The 14,945-nt window shown below is 36.8% G+C and overlaps 1 protein-coding gene across 2 annotated transcripts; it reads right to left on the reverse strand.

Annotated features, from left to right (window-relative positions):
• Window positions 1–314: 314 nt before the first annotated feature.
• On the reverse strand, window positions 315–12,298 carry LOC106927606 (ankyrin repeat and SOCS box protein 7). 2 transcript variants are annotated; one of them, XM_088004088.1, is made up of 6 exons: window positions 12,258–12,298; window positions 12,033–12,178; window positions 10,166–10,230; window positions 8,858–9,069; window positions 7,117–7,722; window positions 315–2,457 (listed from the first exon to the last, which is right to left on the reverse strand). In XM_088004088.1, the coding sequence occupies exons 3-6, from the start codon at window positions 10,201–10,203 to the stop codon at window positions 2,318–2,320; spliced, it is 996 nt and encodes a 331-aa protein (XP_087860214.1). In that variant the 5' UTR covers window positions 10,204–10,230; window positions 12,033–12,178; window positions 12,258–12,298; the 3' UTR covers window positions 315–2,317. The 2 variants fall into 2 exon arrangements, with proteins under 2 accessions (XP_087860214.1, XP_014858770.2); XM_015003284.2 differs by lacking the exon at window positions 12,258–12,298 and having other exon boundaries at window positions 12,033–12,250.
• Between the last annotated feature and the right edge of the window lie 2,647 nt (window positions 12,299–14,945).

Here is a 14,945-nt window from a genome sequence, read left to right on the forward strand (position 1 = left end):
AGTAAAAAAACATTTATTGACATGTGAATGAGGCCGTATCTGCATCTGAAAAATGTAGTTAAAGTCACATCATACAGTACTGCTGGTCATCTCTATGAGAAGTTTTATCAGAAACAACAGAGATACGGCCTCATGTAAAACTATAACATCATGCAATACAGATTATAAAAATATCAGGAATTTAGGCATTGTGACGGCAAAGATAGAAAACATACCCCAAGTTATTTTTTAATTGCTTAATAAGCTGCTGCAAAAGAGGGTGAAGAAAGCACATAACTTCACAGGCAAAAAAAGTATACATATTACAGACAACATATTCAAAATGAAACTTTAATGAACTCACACACATAAAATATTTAATTCACACCAAAGAAGTTACAAGACTTTCCAAAATGTAAATGTCGGGAACACCAGATTATTGCTTGAACAGATTTTACATAAATAGGCCGTAACATATTTACACTGACGGTAGCTGTGAAGGCCAGTTTTCCTGAAAACACGACTGCTTTAGAGTAACGGTGAGGGCTCCACAGTGCTTCCACCGTGGCACAGGAATGGACATAGCAGGTTCACTGGAGCTGTCATATCGTAAGTTTAAAAAATAAAACAATTACCACATTACACTCTTTCACCAATGTCTGAAAATAAAACTGATTTGTATTGTAGTTCGTAAAAAAGATAGATGAAACGTCTTCAGCAAACAGATTTGTGTATTAGCTTAAAAACTTACACTTGGTTTTCTTAGCCACTAAAAGTTATTATGTGAATTCACTGAATACATTCAGAGCTTTTCAAATTCCACTTAACCTGCCACTAATGACACCTCAGAGGAATTCAGAGACAGATCAAGTGGATCAAAACCCCCACACTGATCAGCCATCAGGGTTCAGTTTATGTTTTACTGCAAATCTTTCAATGTAATATCCACATTTCTGTTTGACCTCACCTAAAAAATAAAAATGAAGTACATTTTTAAGCATTAGAAAATATCATGAACTAAAGAAAACATTTCACATCCAGTCATAAATGTTTCAGCTCAAAATTACCTCAACTGAACTCTAAACGGCAGACTTTGAATTGTTTTGCATTGGTTATAAATGGTATACTATCTAAAATTAATTTCTTTCACCTTTTCTGTCTGGATGGGCATTCAGCTGACAGCTGGTCAGAACAGGATCTGGACTGAAGATGACCTCTGCTACTTTAAAACAAGTCTGGTCTATAAGATCTGTTTAAACCAGTCATGTCTGCAGCAGCGTGGTTATTTACCACAGACCATGAAAGGTCTGGAACAGTCTTCAGATGTGAAGCACTTAAAGAAAAATAGACACAAAAACAACTGTGTGTGTCCAGAGTAACTGTCCAAATGTTACAATGTCCAAAAAAAACATAAGCTAGTCTTCATTTGAAACCCCAACCAGATATTTTGAGCCAAACTTAATTCTCCTGATACATATGGAGGTCATAAAGGGAGTCATCTACTAGAGGTAAGATATAATCACGCATTACCTCCATGCATAACACCCCCACCCCAAAAAAAAAAATCTAAATCCTGAGGAAACTTTAGACTACATGGTTTCCTCTAACTGTTCTTCAAATGAGATTCAGGATGATAAAAAAACAAAAAACTCCCACAAATCTGCCAGAAAAGTTGTGGTGGTACAGACTTAAACTGCAAGCATTTAAATGCTTTGGATTGTAACAATTACTGTCAGAATCATTCAAACCTTTAATTAATAATTACTACATAGCCTTGTAGCCTTTTGTGGTGGATATGAAGCTTACTGCATCTACCACTCTGCTCCTGCTGCAGATTCCTCCACACACTCTAAGCAGGTTTCAGATTTTACTCCTGCTGCACCGTGTTAATACTGGTTCCAGTTCAGAGTTTTGGCCATTCTGACTGGGCATCTTCTGTCAATGTCTCAGTTGAATACAAAAAGCTACCTTCCATATTTTTATTAAAAAAATAAAATAAAATAATACAAAATCCACATGCCCATGCTTTAATTTTTCAAAACTCTCACCAATGGGATAACATATGTATAAAAGGTAAATGTTATTACTATGGGAATAATGCCATATGCAGTCAAGTAAGTTTCAGTCTCCTAAAAAAAAGTGCCTACTAAAAATTGTCAGCAACTGCAAGAAGTTTAAATAAGGCTTAATAGAGTGTTGATAAAGAAAAAAAAATCTGATTGGACCAAATCTTCAGAACGTACAGAACAAAGCAGAGCATCCTTCTAGAGCAGAATCATAATGCTTGCATAGTCTGACAGAGAGCCCGTCACCGTCTGTCCGCTTGTTCCAAGCTCCTTCACAAACTGTCAAACTTATGTTTTAAATAGTCTTTCATAACTTTTGCAATTGGAAGATCCTCCAAGAATTTCAAACTTTGAAGGCCAATACAGTGACGGATTTTTATTCGACACAGGTCCTGGAGACTCCGAGGTTGCCCTGAAAATGGAAAAGAAACAATTACCAAATAAGTGAACTTGTTAAAGTTAGTTACTTAAACATATGAATGGAAATAATTGTAAATCTTGTAATGTTTCACACTGTGAGCCCTCCATCCCCCTCCCCAAAACACACATTTTGAATAATCTACAGACATTTCCAGTAGTTTTCACTTATTTTCACAGATATTTGATGTAATCCTGGATATCAGATGTGTCTGTAGGAGGGACTGCTTAGATGTCCGTCTGTAGGTCTTTTTCTTTTTGATGGGTGTTTCTACAGAGCACTGTTTCTTCTGAGCAACATGACCTGCACTACCACCTTCTGGTGACACTCTGGAACCTGCTTCCAGAGAGAGACGTTTCAGGAAACGCCAGAAACGTCTCTTTCAGAACCCATTTACATTTGAAATACTACCCAAATTAGTTCAGTACTTAATGAACTTAAAGACGCCATCAAATTATTTCCTAAAATTAAACAGCCCTGATAAATTGAACTGGTAGACTGATGCTGGTCCATCTGGGAGACCTGCCAGTGTAGCAAACTATGCTAAACTGGCAACTTTGCAACTACGTAGCAAACGCCGGTTTAAAGATGATTCTCAGAGGATTAGAAAACTCACAAATGTCAGACGTCACCACAGAAAAATGCATCATGCTTAAAATATAGAAACAGAAAATCTATATATACAGCTAAGCTTCATACCCATGGTAGATTTCAGCTTAAAAGTTTTCATTTTACCTACAAGTTGTCTTCATGAGTTGTCTGTCATGAATCAGACAACAAGTTGTCTGATTCATGACAAAATGTGTCATGAAATGCCTCTTCATGATGACACATTTTGAAGTGGCTCAACCTGTCTTGATTTCAGTCTAACAGAATCAGTAAAGAAGCTAATGATTAGGGTGATGGTAAGAGGCCTTCCAACATCACTCTGGAAGCTCATCACTAAAAATACATCAAAATAACAGAGGAAACACAAAGCTGACCCGCAATCATATGAAGGTTTTAATTGCTGTACTGCCAATAAATACTTTTATTGAAAAGGGTATAAATTTCGTTGACATGCCAGTTTCTAATAAAATGTTAAACGAGTATCAACTTCCATAGTTTTATTATATTTTGAGAATTGTGCGTCTTATGTCCAATCAGAGAAAATTCTTGGTTGATCTTTCACATGTATGAATACTTATGAGTTTAACTGTATAAATAAATGTAAATATACAGTACACGTTTTTTCTGGACAAAAAAAAACTAACATGGAAGTGAAGCTGACATGTACAGTGGCTGAGGAGAACAGAGTGCCTGTCACTGGATGGTGCATGGTCCCTTTCATGTCAGAAGTTGAGGTGTAATCAGTAAGCCTGTAGATATGTGATCCAGCTGAACATCCAGAGTCCCTCAAAGGCCCGGTCCAGTCTCAGACAGCACACAGCTCTTTGTTACCTCTGATATCAAAGTTGAGGCAGCAGCAGAGGAATGCAGGCATTGTTACGTCTCAATCATAACACTGCAGGTGATCTGTGGCTCTGGAACAGAAAGTCCCTCAATGCTTTTTCAAATGTCTCCCTCCACTGCCACTGAAAATCTCTGTATATTTTTTTACACTAAAAATGGACAGTATGGATGATCTGAAGACGGATTTTACCTGCATTATTACAAAATGCCAGCTAGAGACACACATCAAAGGCTGACTCCAAGTTTTAGCATCTCTAAAATATTTGTATTCAAGAACAAATGTTATTTAGGTAAACACTACTTTACAGATTTTTACACAAACCAAATGTTTCCTATAAAGAGTTTTTCTGACCATATGTACTTAATCAGGCTGTGCAATTAATCATTCAATATTAATCTTCAGCTTCAAAATATACAAAAAACATTACACCATCCAGCAACACAAGAAATCTGTGCAACCAGAGAAAATCTACATACAGAAAATAACTATATTATTGAATGCAACTAGGATTTTAAAGAAATGTGAAGAGTCTTTCACTAGTTACAGTACAAGGTGGATTCAAGTTTAATGACTGTTCTCTAAAAACTTTGCTCTTCTAACCACATTGAATCATTTCAATAACTGATTATAAAATTAAACAAAATGATCAAGATTTGATTATTTCTATAATCATATAGACCTATCCCTAAACTCATCCTGTTGTCTAGCGGTTGTTTCCGTAAAACTGACAGCTACTACACACAATCAGACTTCTTGATGCAGGGCTCTGATTGGCTGTTCACTTCAGCTTTAGAAATAAATGTTAAAAATCTGTGCTCATCTAAAATGCATATGTTCAGAGTTGTTTAGTGTAGCTAAGATACTAACTGCTCATAAGATTCACATTATAAACTTAAATCCTTACATACCAAAATTTAATTTATAGGTACTTTTGCTCTTCCATCTTGTTTTTAAAAAGGAGCAGAAACATGTAAATACGTCCGTGGGGTCTATGGCTCTCCAAATCTTTTCTTTCCTTAGTTTGAGTAAAATCTAAATGTTGATGTATATGAAGTCTCAATTTCAAATTAATAATAATAAAAAAAAAGATAGACATAATTTTTATGTCTATCTTTGTCAACAATACAAATCTTTATTGGCATAACTGATTGGCAAACAAACCCTTCTTATAATTGCTGAGCAGCCTTTTGCACCAAAATTATCTTTGGTGATGAACTCCAAGTATTTGAGGTTAGAAGGTCTCACTGCCATCACCCTAATCTGTAGATCTCTCCACAGATTCTCACAGATTCAGGTCGGGACTACAAAATGTAGTCCTGACCTGACTACATTTTGTAGTCCTCTTCTGACTGGAAGCATGTTTCTTCCAGTCAGAAGAAACATGCTGGTAAAACCCAAAGGCTTTTCAAACCAACAAATTATATTGAATTTCACTGCAAATATGTAGAGTGAACTGCAGGGGTTCTGCCAGTGTATTAGGCCTGGCGACCCGCCATGCTTTGCTAGCCCCGACACAAGGCTAAGTATTTCTTGTTTATGTTTTTAGAAAAATATATTTACAAAAAAACAAACAAAAACAAAAAAAAAGAAAACGCTTTTTATTGCCGTATTGCAAGCCTCTCTGTTGCTTTCTCTGTTGGTTTATAGTTTATGCATAAACTATAAACCTATCTTAGGTTTATAATATATATCTTATATCTTAGGTCAGCGTGCTGTCCAATCACACCGCTGGCGCCTCTGCGCGTTGTCTCAGCTGGATGACTTAAGTTTACCTCAGCGTGGATCCCGCGCCTCCTTTCACTCAAACTAGACACTAGCTGACCTGTATGGATATTTACATCAACCCCCTGTGAGTAATTATGTTTCTTTCCAGAGTTTTTGATCAAGGTAAGAGTTTAAACTCCACCGCATTAGCTCTGATTGCACAGCTCTACGTGAACCGCAGAAATAACTTGTTCAGAGGTGCTTTGAGCGAGCGGTGAGAATGATTTATGTTTGGTTCAGCCTGGTGAGGAGCTTTCGCGTTCGCCGCTTCGCAGTCACGCATCACGCTGGTTTTATATTTTTTTATTATTAGTAGCAGTATTTTTCCGGTTACAATGTATCAGACCATACTAAATGCTTTGTCCACTTAGTCAACCAGAGTTAATGCGCGCGGCTGCGCGGAGATCTGATTAACTCGTCCCATTAACTGAACCAACCAAAATAGTTTCTGTGTTCCCTTGTTAAAAACTCAACAGACACGAAATGGAAGAGTTACTAAAGCCACATTAGTAGCATTGAATTAAATCTTCCGTTTGTTGTGCATCTTTGCGCAGTGCAGTGGATTTAACTCATCATGCAGGGCCGGTCCAAGGCTGCATGAGGCCTGGAGCAGAATTTTATTTAGGGGTCCCTCTTGCTGCTAAAACCATCAGTACCACTTACAGCTTCTGTGTTAAATTTAGTGAAATCTGGGGGAGGGGAACTAGTTTCATTGGTTAATAAGCTATAATTCTAACTTATTATAAGGCAATAAGTTATAATTGCAGTTTAATTTGTATGAACAAACAAAGCTCAAACTCAAAGATTAAACTCATAGCATTAGATTGTAGCTATGGTAACAATTTAACTATGAATATTGTTCTTTGAATTTTTACAAAGTAAAATTGCCAGCTCCTTAAAATCTTACATATAAATGTTAAACAATTTAAAATCTTTTAATTTATGGGTGTTGAAACCATTAAATCAAATTTAGCAGCATTGATCCTCTCGATAAAAAAAAATAATTACATGTATATATAGCATTTATGGGTCCCTGAAGCCCTGGGGTCCTTGTGGAGCTGCTGACGTATTTTGGATTAAACAGAAGTGCAAATAATTGATAATCATTTTAATTGTATTTTTTGATTAGTTGTTTTTAAGACTAGTTGTTTAAATATTGTGTCACTGGTGATGTTTTTCCGTAACATATAATTACCCAGTAATAATTTTACATTTCCTGTCTATTTAACATCTTTTAACACAAAAACATGGTGGGCTGCTGGTGGACCGCCTCGGCACCCAGACCACCGGACTTAGCAAGTTTTCTGGGGGAAACCCTGAACTGGATCACTAAACCACTGCTTACAGCATCTATTCAGTGCAGCAGTGAGACTCTATCCAACCAATTGAGTTTCCTATATAGATGCCAAGTGTTGGAGTGTTAGTGTGACACTTACTGGTGACCTCCTGCAGGAAATCCAGGCAAGGCCGGCTAATTCCAGACATGCTAATAGACACAGCTACGGGGGTTTGGCCTTCGTAGTTCCTGGTGTTGGTGTTAGCCCCGTATGTGTAGAGCATCTGAGCACACAGCGCATCGTCCCTAAGGGCTGACAGATGCAGGGGGGTCTGTCCATCTTCAAGGCGACCAAGGTTTGTGTCTGCCCCCCTCTGCAGGAACATACGGCAGTAGGAATGGTTTCCTTTGATGACGGCATAGCGCAGCAGGAAACCATTCTGAATATCGATGTTGGCGCTGTGGTCCAGCAAGATCCGTACGCAGCTGGAGCGCTCACGGATGATGGCCAGCTGCAGCGGCGTGGTGCCTTTGTCACTAAGTGGATCCACCTCGGCCCTGAACTCCAGCAGGAGGCGTACAAACGAGTCACGGCCATAATGGGCTGCCACATGGAGCGGTGTCCAGCCATCGTTGCTTTTAGCGTTGATGATGTCACCGCGATACTCGGACTCCAGCATCAGTCGGGCAATGCGAGCCCTGCCATGCATAGCTGCATAGTGAAGGGCTGTGAAGCCACCAATGAAGTCCTTCACTGTGGGGTCCGCTGTGCGAAGCAGAATGGAAACAAGTGAACTGCATCATTACCTGCTTTTAGTACTGAGGTGAAAGAAATAGGATTTCCTAGAACTCCATTACTAATTATTTGCCGTAACAGGTCACTGTTGGCTGTATGAAACATGTTAGAATATACAATTCCATTATTTTGTATTAACTAAGTATTTTGGGGCTAACACCAGAGGCTTCTTGTTGCCAGCTCACCCACCAAGGTTGCCTGGCCATTGATTTCCTAAGCAATGCCGCTTAATTCAAATCTCACTTCACAGACAGTCTGGACTTTCTCCCATTAACTTGGTTTCCTCCAGTAGAATTTCTACCAGGCCAACCAGCAAACAGAAAGTGAAGTAGCGAACAATGACGTTGATTTTCTGTGTTGTTTTAGAATTGTAATCTGCTTGTAGTTTAGGAGTGTCAGCAGAGGACGTTAATGGAAGTGTAACTTCTAGTCTCTTTAGATTTTGTTTAACATAGCCCAGCTCCATGTTGTCATTTGTTGTTACCGCAGGGTGAGTCAAGCACAGTTCGTCTGGGATGTGTGATTGATAGGAGCAGGGCAGTTTGGGGACATGTGTGAATAAGTTAGTCTAATTAACTTCTACATCTTACCATCTTTCCTCACCAGAGTGAACTACCTCCTCTTCCATTTAGACTATCATAAGTAGATTAACACAACTTTATTTCATGTATTCTCCTTTATAGATGAGATTGTATTGTAGGCATTTTGAAACACACCACAGACGCCTGAGCTCAACCACCAAGAATATAATTTTGGCTTAGATTAAACATCTAAGCCTGCAGCTGCCTGGAATCCAGTAGGTACACAGTCTATACCGGACTACTTATCTCTAGGTATTCTAATGACTTTTCATCATCCCCGTCTCTCAATTATTCATGTGTGTAGACCTGCAGTGATTTGCTCTGTTAGGAATGATGATGTTAGTGAATGGCTGCATTTTCTCTGGTGATTTAAACCATTTGTTTTGTTTTAACAAACAGGCTCAAGTGCAGAAGTCAGTTTCCTTTCAGGATAAATATAAAATTCATGTTTCTATTTCAAGGAGCTGTTCTAGGACTGATCAAGATAACGAAAACTAATAAAAACAAAAGCATCAGCTTCTGACCTCCATGCTCCAGAAAGACTCGGACACACCGCTCCTTTCCTTTGGCAGCAGAGAAGTGCAGCAGCGTCCACCCATTGGCGTCCCGTATCTTTGGCGAGTAGCCCTGCTCCAGCATCCTCCTGACGGTGCATATGTCCCCCGCTGCCACAGCAGCCTGGATCTGCAGCTCCTCATGGAGGTCAGGGTTCCCTCTGCAGTGATGGTTCAGCATCCTGTCACATTTCACAACAGGAATTTTTACCTGTTCATTTTGGAAAAACTAAGAAATACATTGTGGCTCTCAATGGGGTTATTATCTGAAGATAACTTGAGGTTTTTGTCTTGCTAAGAGACATCTAAACTTTTTAATGTCCCTCAGTAAGATGCATCTTGGCCACCCGCTTTTTGTAGCTGTTGGCAGATCTGTGAAATAATGCTGGGTGGATATTTGTCTGTAGACTTGTCAACCAACTTTCTCGCTATCAAATAATGAATTTCATAAAGGTTGGAAATGGCCAGACTGACTTGCAGAAACAAAATCTTCTCTAAGATACATGATGTCTTGCCTCCCTTTCTGAGTTAAACACCTGGACTGACCAAGTAGTCTGTCTAACTTTTACTGAGTTGCTCACACACGCTGATTCTGAGGTATGCATTGAAGTAGCAGCGGCTGGAAGCTACTTTTTCTTTTAATTCAAAAGTATTAATAGTTAGTGTTTCATCAACTGCTTTCCATTTTGGTTTCATTTTTGAGAACCAGTAGGTCCTAAAATGTAAAACTAATCTTACACCAACTGTTCCCACAGCAACACCATCCACAACAAGCCTTTGAAGATACTTAGATCATATGAATTATGACACCATTATATTTTGCTACATGATAAGTATTATTAATTGATTTTTTTAATTAATTGAAAAAAATGGCATTCCCAGTTTTTTTTACTTTTTAGTTTTTTAAAATGTAATAATAATAATAATCACAACTTGCTAAATCCATCCAAATTTTCAACTGCATAGACCTTACAATAAATTTTGAGTCCAGTTTAATCCATTACAAAAAGTAACTTTACATTATTGTCAAACCTATATGTATATACACAACATCGTTTTATTCCTAAAATAATTGGCTTAAGTCATTTTTTGACCATTATTTTAGGAAAGCAACAATATCTCAGTTTCCATTATAGAAGACAATATAACAAACTGTTTCTAAGGAACAGAGGATGAATCAAGTTAAAGTTAATTTTTAAAACAGGTTTAATCAATTTCATCTCATATTTCTCATGGTTTACTTAACACAACAACAATATGATTAAAATCAAAATGTACCTTTTAACCAGCTGAAGAGATGGGCTTCTCTTAGTCATATTGCTGCTGCACCTGCAGATGTTCTGCTGCAAAATCAAGACAGATAAATCACAACATGAAGAGCAAATCGTATTTCACCTCTTCTTCTAATCGCCAATTTCTTCACGCCAGCACTGAAGTGTTCAGATTTATTTTTATATGTAGAACAACATGATTAAGTAAAGCTCCCTGGCTTTCCTAACACATTTTCCAGGATAAACCCACAAAAAGGTGGAGGCTTCTAGAGCTGTGCTACCAATTTTTTGCTTCAATTCTGATTTGTATGCCAAGCTGTCCAAAAATGATTTAAATGCTAAAAAGTTATTAGTAATCTTAACCACACTAAATCTCTCGATGAAGAAAATAGAAGAAACTCTAGAGTAGAACCTCAACACAAAAAGTTTTCCAACCTTTAAAATGAATGAATGAAGACCAAACTGGTCACTTCAGCTGACAGGACGATGTGACCAGCCATCGGTAGCAAAGATACCAAAACACTTTTTCCTCTGTTTCTGTGTAGATTGATTAAATCTAAATCTAAAGCTGACAGTTTGCTATTGTATATGGTTAGACATTATGTATAAATGAAAGGCCACATTGTACAAAGATATAATTAAAAAAAAGATAATTTTAATAATAAGAATTAACACCAGTAATAGGGTGTTTCCAAACTTAAGAGCAACTATGCCAGTTTTAAATGAGACCTTATTTTCTTCATAACTGAGCAGCCCTGAATGTTACACACCCACCAACTCACTTATGTTCTCCACGATATTTTTTATTTTATTCTCACAACCGTAATAATGTAGAGAATAATTTATTCCATGGTACCTTTACATTTGTTTTTTTCTGTCTTCATAGCATTCCTTTAAAATTAGAATAACATGCTGAATGTCTTAAATATCTTGCAAGGCATATAAGTGCATTTTATCGGTCTGTTGACTTTACATTGGACAATGTTAAAGAAACCGCCTTTTTGAAGAGATGCCCTGTTTCTAGGATTAGAACCAGAATTAAACTCAATTCTGCCAAAAAAAAGAAAAAAAAAGATTAGAACTTTTTGTTTTTATTTCCAGTTGCCCTAATCCTCTTCCATGCATTCCCTAGTGTAGTGTTTTAACCTTTAAACCTTGTGACTTTGAGTTGAACAGGCTGCAATGTGAAAGACTGGGAAAGACTGCACAGCACATGATGAATACTCATCCTGCAGGGTACTAACACACAAGACTGAAACAAAAAATAAATAAAAATAAAGTGAATTATGAAGGACAAATATTAAGTTAAGAAGTGTTCACATGTTGTAAATGATAAAATAAGCCTTTAGAACAACAAAATGAAGCAGAACAGTTACATTTCAAACTAAATCTTCTGTTTAAACTGATAATTTGTTTTTCAGTTTAAAACGGTGTAGCTTAGCTTTGGAACAACAAATGTTTAGCAACTTAAATGGTTAATGGAACAGACTGGGAAATTAACAATGAGAACAACAAAGTAGCAGTGTTTCAAAACAGAATTAACATTAAACTGTACATATTTGTAGCATGAAAACCAACTAATAAGAGTCCAAATGTAAAGGATATTCGGTCTGGACTTTAGAGAAATAATATTTGCCAGAATCCTCGAACAAAAGCCCAATTTAGGGATGTTATTTTTACCAGGCTGCTAGCTGATGCTAGTTAGCCAGCAGGCTAACTAACTCCCCAGCGTTAGCTCGTTAGCTTTTCTATGCCTTCAGGAACCGAGCCAGGGACTAATACGCAGCAGTGCAGTGGATTTTTCGATAATAAAGTTAATACTGATCATTTACAGTCAAAAATGGTACCTCTGCTTCGATAAAACAAAGACTTACTGTGCAGACGATAAGCAGCCGTTTAGCCAATCAATCAGCTCCAGGGAAGACTGGAGTTGTCAAAGCTGCATATTTCTGCTCCCTTCCGCTCAGATTCCACAGCAAACAGCACAGCTCAGGGTTCAGGAAAACTTCACCAACAACACCTGGAAGTTCCGTCAAAGTTCATTTTGCTGTCAAAATCGCTTCAACTACTAAGTCTCTGTGACAACAGTGTGACCTCACCAGGAAAAACAACCAAACTTCCGTCTTCTTCTTCCTCTTCTTCACAATAAGAGCATATGCAGCTCTATATGATCAAAATGAACAAAAGGTGATGGGATATAAAAGGTTATCCTTACAGGGAAGTGGTTTGGAAAAGGTAAAATGCTCCCAGTATAACAAATAAGATAGAGAGCAGAACAGAACAAAATAAAGAAAATTTATTTTGTTAATCATGTTCGTGGTTGAATCATTGCATGTTCGAACACTTATTCATCTGGTTCTGAATGCTCTGCGGCTGGGAGGATTTTTGCTCTCACTTTTTTTTTTTACAATTATGATGTGGTACTGTGGCGATGAGGTATCGTTTTTTTACAACTATGAGCGACTGGTTACTACGGAAGAGGATTAGGGCCACTGGGGGAAAAAAATTCTGACTTTAATCTCAGAATTCTTAGGAAAAAAGTCAGAATTCTGATTTTAATCTCAAAAATAATAATTCTGACTTTAATCTCAGAATTCTGAGGAAAAAAAATCTGAATTATTATTTTTGAGATTAAAGTCTGAATTCTGAGACTAAATTTAGAATTCTGAGACTAAAGTCAGAACTGCTTTATTTTCCCCCAGTGGCTCTAATCCTTGTCTGTAGGTTACCATCAAAAAAACTCAAATAACCAAAGCTACAACCCTAAATCCCAGAGGCGTTGAAAAGGAGGCTTCATGGATGCAGAACAGGACCAGAAAGAGAAGGACAAAGTTCAAAACATCTCTTGTTCCATTAAGACTTAATGGCGTCTTAATGATAGTCTTCCATCATGGAAGACTATCATTTAAACGGAGATTTAAAGAGCATTGACAGCAGACAGAGTGAGGCGGAAGATTGAATTCTGTTAGTGTTATTTTTTGTCTGTGTTGCATAGATGGAAAAATCCTCCATATGTTTGCACTGGAAAATGCTTCTCCCTCTTGTTTTCTCATATGCTTTTCCTCAGAGGCACAGGTGGCAGTGCTGTCATTTTTAAAGTAAAAAAATATCAGCAATTTCAGACAAAAAAGCCAGAATTTGGATCTGTTGACATTAGAGTTGCTTAAATCCTGGAGAGAAAGGAAGGTGGAATTGACACAACTCTCCAATGATAAGATGATTACTCTTTACTCTAATTCAAATATGCACCATTTTAGACTATTGCACACAAACTTTTCTTTGACACATAAATTAGACTAGAATTATTTGGAATGAAAAATAAGAAACAATATAACTTGAATATGAAAATTATTTCTCTTTCTCCCATTTCTTGTTACACACTCCCATCATTTGGTAATAGCTGATCAGGAATTGCACAATAAACTGTCCAAAAGAAACAACAACAAAGCAAATCAATAGTTTGGTACAATAATTCAAGATAAGTCAGAAGAAACTGCAATAAATAACACAATGATTAGTCCTTTTTGGTTTTGGAATTCAGTAAGCCTGACCAAAGTCTGCCAGGAAAAAGAAGAGCTAGAAAGTATAGTAACACAGTGCAAAGTTTTAAAATGTTAGGAAACAGAGTATGTATATCTTATCATCAAATTTAAATATTATGAGGAATAATTTAACAGTACAGAGAGAACTAATACCAATATTGATGACATTATAAAAGGTAAAAGATCTTCAAGTTGCACATTAATAAGTATTCAAACTGGTGCCTACCTGCCTCCAACAATCAGGGGAGGCAGAGATTTGAACCAAGGACTTTCTTGATGCAGGAATACGTTATCAACAATGTGGGATCTAGACTGGGCATTGAATAATTCAATCTGTTCATGATTAAGATACAGTAGGTGCTGTAGGGCTCAGTTATGATTCCCTGCTAAAATCCTACAAAAAATGTTGATATGAATGTAAAAATGAGCAAAAGAGAAGTTAAAAATATAGCTAAGCTGTATGTAAAGAAAAAAATGGCAAGATCAATAGGGTGAAGAAGTCAAGGTTTGCTGTTATAATATTCAAAAGAAAGTGGAAGAGTTTAGGAAAAGTGATAAAATTAGATATTTGGTCGTTCTGTGCTGAATAGTGCAGTTAAAATCTCCAATAAAAATTATAAAAGTGATTATTATTATTATTATTATTATTATTATTATTATTATTATTATTATTATTATTATTATTATTATTATTATTATCAGGGGGTGTATTTAAATTTGTTTTAAAGATTATAGAGGTAGAAAATAGATTCTGAGCCATATTAAAATTCTCAAGGTGGCTATAATTCATCCAGTTGTTTGCAAATCGCCATTAGAAAAAAAACAGGAAAAAAAAAACACTAATGCAAAGGGGGCCACTGGAACCACGTGGAGTTATTGGTTTTAATAAAACAGGAAATGAATGAGAAAAGGCAAAAGCAATGGAAGAAAGATTTGGGCCAAGTACTAGACTGAATAGAAACCTTTATTTTGGGGAAATATTTCGGGGGGTCAGTTTGAATACTGTGATGAAACAATATAAAAACTACTAAGGAGAAAGACAATAATTGATTCAAATTTAAATACAATTTAAGCTATACTAGATTTACTTGATCTATTTAGAAATGACTCAAAAAAGTTAGTTATAATATTTCGTTATCTCAAATGAACACAGCTGATTACTATACCAGCCGGTGGCGGTAGTGCAACAATTTCGTCGTTTGCCAACCGCCAATAAACATCAAAGAAGAACAAGAACAAGTAGGT

Source organism: Poecilia mexicana, unplaced genomic scaffold (genome assembly GCF_051168715.1).
Source record: "Poecilia mexicana isolate PSO_F unplaced genomic scaffold, ASM5116871v1 scaffold_3, whole genome shotgun sequence".
NCBI classification, from domain to species: Eukaryota; Metazoa; Chordata; class Actinopteri; order Cyprinodontiformes; family Poeciliidae; genus Poecilia; species Poecilia mexicana.

Coding starts and splice junctions, on each gene's coding strand:
- LOC106927606 (XM_088004088.1), bottom strand. CDS start 10,203: ATGACTAAGAGAAGCCCATCTCTTCAGCTGGTTAAAAG. Junction 9,070..10,165: donor TCTCTTCAGCTGGTTAAAAG/GTACATTTTGAT, acceptor GAAATGTGACAG/GATGCTGAACCATCACTGCA. Junction 2,458..7,116: donor TTTCCTGCAGGAGGTCACCA/GTAAGTGTCACA, acceptor TTCCATTTTCAG/GGCAACCTCGGAGTCTCCAG.